The 5,885-nt window shown below is 52.8% G+C and overlaps 1 protein-coding gene across 1 annotated transcript; it reads left to right on the top strand.

Annotated features, from left to right (window-relative positions):
• Window positions 1–260: 260 nt before the first annotated feature.
• Window positions 261–3,250, top strand: LOC136462316 (BTB/POZ domain-containing protein At1g67900-like). Its single transcript, XM_066461423.1, has 4 exons — window positions 261–556; window positions 656–725; window positions 957–2,192; window positions 2,477–3,250. Exons 1-4 carry the CDS (start codon window positions 498–500, stop codon window positions 3,032–3,034), a joined length of 1,923 nt encoding a protein of 640 aa, XP_066317520.1. The 5' UTR covers window positions 261–497; the 3' UTR covers window positions 3,035–3,250.
• The last annotated feature ends 2,635 nt before the right edge of the window (window positions 3,251–5,885 follow it).

Genomic DNA, 5,885 nt, shown 5'->3' with positions numbered 1-5,885 from the left:
GACTTATTTTACCAAACACCACCAACTTATAAGTCACCCCTGCTTATAAGTTTTTAAGTTGGTTCACCCCTGCTTAAAACTTATAAGTCACCATTTTCTGCGTGGGGCCCACACCTTTAATGAGCTTATAAGTCATCTACAACCAAACAGGCATGACTTATAAGTCACTGATTTTCAATCACCTAACTTATGGAAATCAAACGGGCCTTATCTGAGGAATTAGTAGCATCTTAGAATATCGCAACTGCTACATTCCTTGTTTGGCCTCTACTCCTGGCCGCTCTCCTTCTCTCTCCTCCGTCCAAGGCCCCAACCACCTCGCCATGATATAAGTAGAGCGAGCCACCACACCGAAGGGCCATTTCCACACGAAGTTAGGCAGCCAAAGTGTTTGTAACCAACCCAACCCCTCTTCTTCTTGTCCACTGAACCTTTCAGACTCCCGTTTTAGCATAGTCACCGAGACAAAGGGGAAGCTTTGGCTTGGCCTGGCCAGGATGAAGTTTATGAAACTCGGCACCCGGCCGGACACCTTCTTCACCGCCGACTCCGTGAGGTGCCGTGTGATTGCGATCTCGCTTCGCTTCGATCAGGTTCTGTGTGCTTTCATGGTGGTCTGATTGTGTGGTGTCCTTGTGCATGCGTCGTCGTCCAGGACTGTCTGCACGGAGGTGGCCACGGACCTGCAGATCCTCGTGGATAACTGCCTCTACCATCTCCACAAGGTAATTAATTAACTCGAGGATCAGAGATTATTTCCACCCTTTATTCAGTTTTCATCACAAGCATGATTCAGAAACTGAATCTTTAGGATCGTCCCATAATGGGATTCCGTCTAGAAAATGGAATGAGCGCCTTTGTCTTTTTTTGTTTTGTTTCTGATGAGTTCCCCGATCTTGAATTCAATGTCTGAGATTCTTGGTTTCTTGGCATTGTCCTGTGCATGAACGCCGCAGTTCCCTCTGCTCTCGAAATGCATGCTCCTGCAAGCGCTCTGCGCCGACGCCGGCGACGTCGTCGAGCTCCCGGGATTCCCGGGCGGCGCGGAGGCGTTCGAGGCCTGCACCAAGTTCTGCTACGGCATCACCATCACGGTGAGCGCGCGCAATCTTGTCCCGCTGCGGTGCGCGGCGGCGCACCTCGGGATGTCCGAGGCCGCCGACAGGGGCAACCTCGCCGCCAAGCTCGACGCGTTCCTCGCCTCGTGCCTCCTCCGGCGCTGGAAGGACTCGCTGGGCGTGCTCCACTCCACGCGCCACTACGCCCCGCTCTGCGAGGACCTGGGCCTCACGTCTCGCTGCGTCGACGACGTGGCCGCGCTCATCGTCAGCCCGGACACCGCGTTGCCGGCCAAGTCGTCGACGTCGGCGTCGCCGTGGTGGGCGCACGACATCGCCGAGCTGGGCGTCGACCTCTTCTGGCGGATCATGGTCGCTGTCAAGGCCACCGGCGCCGTCCACGAGAAGACCGTCGGCGACGCGCTCAAGGCGTACGCACGGCGGTGGCTGCCCAACGTCGCCAAGGACGGGCTCTCGCTCTCGGCGGACCAGCCGTTCGAGGACCATGACGCCGGCAGTGGCGCGGACGTGAAGCAGGTCACCACGAGGCACTGCCTCCTGCTCGAGAAGATCGTCAGCCTGCTCCCGGCGGAGAGGGACGCCGTCTCCTGCGGCTTCCTGCTCAAGCTCCTCAAGGCCGCCAACATCCTGAGCGCGTCCGCGGCGTCCAAGTCAGAGCTGGTCAGGAGGGTGGCGTGGCAGCTGGAGGAGGCCAGCGTCGCCGACCTACTGGTCCCGTCGCTGTCCTGCGTCAGCGAGACGCTGTACGACGTGGACGCCGTGTCGGCCATCCTCGACGAGTTCGCGCTGCGGTGCGCGGCGGTGCCGCCGGCGCCGGCGTTGGCTCTGTCCAGGAGCACCGACGACGACAGCCCGGCGCACTCGGGCGGGCACCGGCGGTCACGTTCCGCGGAGAGCGTGAGCTTCGACGGCACGCGACGCTCCTTGTCAGCCGCACCCGTGTCGCGGGGCGCTCTGGTGCAGGTGGGCAAGTTGGTGGACGGGTTCTTGATTCAGGTGGCTAAGGACCCCAACATGCCGCTGGACAAGCTGCTCGCCATTGCCGAGGCCGTGCCAGACAGCGCCCGGCCGGAGCACGATGGCATGTACAAAGTCGTCGACACATACCTCAAGGTATCCCGTTTTCTTTTCTGTTATTACTCTGCATTTCCATCCATGGTTATATATAAACAAAAATGGTTCGTTGGTTTGAAACTTGGCTGAAAAACACTGTTTCGGCTGAATTGTTGTGAGAGAAAAACACTGTTCTGGCTGAAAAAAGAAGCCGAATATGAGGTAAGCCGAACAGGGCTGAACTTTGGATTATGTGACAAGATGATATTCTGTGATGAAACATTGCATATTTGCATTGATCTTACTGTATTAATCTTTGTGTTTTGGTTAACTTAATTTATTAGGCGCATCCGGAGATGAGCAAAAGCGCGAGAAAGCGGCTGTGCCGGGTGCTCAACTGCCGGAAGCTGTCGGAGAAGGCGTGCACGCACGCGGCGATGAACGAGCTCCTCCCGCTGCGCGTGGTGGTGCAGGTGCTCTTCTTCGAGCACGCGCGTGCCGCGGTGCTGGCGTCGGGCGGGGGGCACGCCGTGGCCGCGGCGGACCTGCCGAGCAACATCCGGGCGCTGCTGTCCAATAAGTCCGGGTCGTCAGAGGACGAGGAGGCGGACCGCGTGGACGAGCAGCGGCTCCAGGCGCTGGCCGCCGGCGCGTCACCCGGCGACGACTGGAGCGTGGAGGGCCTCCGTCGCGCGGCGTCCAAGATCGCCACGCTGCGGATGAAGCTGGCGGAGGACGAGGACTACGAGGACCGTGACGCTGCCGACGAGTTCGCGCGCAAGGCCGGGCTGGCGCGCAGCGCGTCGCTGCGGTTCAGGGCGTTCTGCGCCATCCCCGCTGGGAAGCCGAAGCGGATGCTCAGCAAGCTGTGGCCGCTGGGCAGAAGCGGCGTTAGCCACTAGTAGCGGCCATTGTTAGGTCCTGTGATCTCCTGTTTTTCTTTTTCTTTTTCTTTTTCTTTTTCTGAGGGTGATTTGTTTGTCTCTTCTACTAGCAATTCTTCTTCTTCCTCGTCTTCTTTTGAGTTACACTTCCAAGGCAAATTGTACCTTGCATGTAGTTGTAATTTCGACGGCCACAATAAAAGATAGAAATTGCACAGGCAACTTACTCACTGCTCTTATCTGTAAGCTGATTGAGCTTGCCAGCCCAATGATGAACAAATCATGTAATCACTGTCTGCTAATGTGCCCATTCTCATTAGGAAAAAAAAAAAGGAACAAACTCTTTTTTTTTCTCGATCACGATGACGAGATGATGATGATTGATTTCAGTGCCTCACATTTCATAGTACAGACTACAGAGAGGCCATCTCTGTTTCTAAATTCAAGCAGCCGGTGATTGACATCCACTTGGGGCCAGTTTGATGCCAAAATTTTTGGCAAAATGTTACTGTAGCGTTTTCGTTGTTATTTAATAATTAGTGTCCAATCATAGAGTAATTAGGCTTAAAAGATTCGTCTCGTGGATTTCGTCTAAACTATGTAATTAGTTTTATTTTTTATTTATATTTAATGCTTCATGCATGTGTCTAAAAATTCGATGTGATGGGAAATCTTAAAAAATTTGGTATTTTAGAATGCAACCAAACAGGGCCTTGGCAAATAGTTTGCATCCCAAGGAGTAAACAAAATGGAGACGGAGACACAGACAGACCGGCATGAAAAATCCACAAATCCACGACGGAATCCGGATCGAATCAAGCACACGGCAGGCGGCAGATATTACGAGCCTGAAAGATTCCCTATGTTTTGTTAGGCCGTGCGTGGCGTGGGAGGTGAGCATGGATATATACGGCATGATGATGGGATGATAGGACCTCAGCTCCGGATTGCTGGGTCAGCAACCACTAAACAAGAACAGGTCAGCATGGGGGAATTTTTTTATTTTTAACACTTTTTTTAACTATTTTTAAAATTGACACTTTTTTCCAAAACTAACAATTTTGGACGTGTCAACTGACATGGTGCGGCCAAACCACTTTACCGCGCCATGCATGGCGGCGCGGCCAGGCTGCCACCGTGGCAGCGACCGGTGACGTGGCCCAGCTCTACCGCGCCACAGATCATGGCGCGGCACCAACGCGCCATCGCGCACGGCGCGGTAGGCCCCAGTAAAGGCCCGTGACGCGGCTCTCTCTCTCCATTCCTTTCTTTCTCTTTCACGCGCCTGCCGCCACCAGACGTCCGCGCCCTTCGCCCACGCTCGCCGCCGGCAGCCGCTGGTCGCACCCTCCCTTGCCGGCCCTCTCCCTACCTTCCCCGAATATTCTCCTCGGCCTTGTCAAGGTAATGACGTATTCTTCACTCAGGCCGCGGAGGCCGCAAATAAAGCGGAGGCCGCTTACTACAGGCGACAGACAGATCAAGGCAATGTAGGTGAGCATAGCCACATGAGCCAGACGGAGGAGGACGCATTCTTGACTCAGGCCGCAGAGGCCGTAGGTGAAGCGGAGGTAGTTTACTACAGGCGACAGGCAGATCAGGGCAATGTAGGTGAGCCTAGCCACATCAACGAGGTTATGGTAGAGGACTGGTACTCGTATGACGAGTTGCGTACTCAGTATGTTTCAGACTGAGGATTCGTACAGGTGTGCTAGTTCAATGTTTTAGATTTGATATTTGTATTGTAGTAGAACTTTCTTGGTACTGCATTATATTTTTATTTGAACTATTTATGTATTGTACCCATGTAACAAACACTGTTTAATTTTTGTAACGGACATTGTGTTATCTCATAAAACTTTACCCACGAGACATGGCACACATATTCCTTTTAGTTTGGTGCCCCAAGACATGGCGCGGCGGTCAAAGCGACAGCAAATGAAACAATGCACTTATGTTATGTTATCACATGAGCCAAGTTATTTCGTTGTGTCGGTTTAACGAATAGGTCAGCAGGAAGGTTAAGTGCACGAGACAATCAATACACAAGTTCAGCAATACTAACTTATACACGTCCCAAGTTCATCACAAGTTCAACAATACCTCTGTTCGGCATAAGTTCAGCAAGTCATAACTACGACACAAGTTTATCAATACATAAGTTCGACATTACTCGACATGTCATCCTAAAGAACTCCCACGATCCAGGAGTATATGGGTACCGCCGACGTCGCTGCCTCTTCGGACGTGAAGGCAGCACGTTAGGTGTGAACCCAACGTCGGTACGGTCTCACTTGCGGTACACCCGGTGGTACTGCTGAGTGTAACTAGGACCCTGCAATTACAATATAGGCATCATTGCTTACAATGTTCAAGTAATTGTGATGTATATGGTGAATGGTTGTTTCAAGTACCTGTTCGTCGAACTCTGTAGAAAACGGTGCATCACCAAGCTTAGACATCCCAATCTCATCGTAGTCCTCCCCCTCGTGCTCCGCAGGACCCTTGACTGCATTACTGAGAGTACAAACATAAGAGGTCCCACCAGCCGTCGTGTCGGAGGAACCTGCTTGTGTTAGCATAGTGCTCGAGCGTAAGGAACTAGACAAGTTTGGGTCATAGGGCACCTCCCACGGAGTATCCACGCAGCTGAGCTTCTGTGCCAGCTTCTTGCAGCTCCTCCTCACTTTCTGCAAAAAAAGAAAATACGGATGAATGAGTCATGAGAACCATTTAACCAATGTCATGGTCTCGTGAAGTCGCACAGCTGCTTCGTTGGATAGACTTGTCAACTATGATGCCTGCATACACAAGCGAGCTAAGTTCGTATCACTATAATTCATAGGAACGCCGACGTGCAGTTGTATTG

This window comes from Miscanthus floridulus, chromosome 7 (genome assembly GCF_019320115.1).
Source record: "Miscanthus floridulus cultivar M001 chromosome 7, ASM1932011v1, whole genome shotgun sequence".
NCBI lineage: Eukaryota > Viridiplantae > Streptophyta > Magnoliopsida > Poales > Poaceae > Miscanthus > Miscanthus floridulus.
This window is presented reverse-complemented; position numbering and strand designations above follow the sequence as displayed.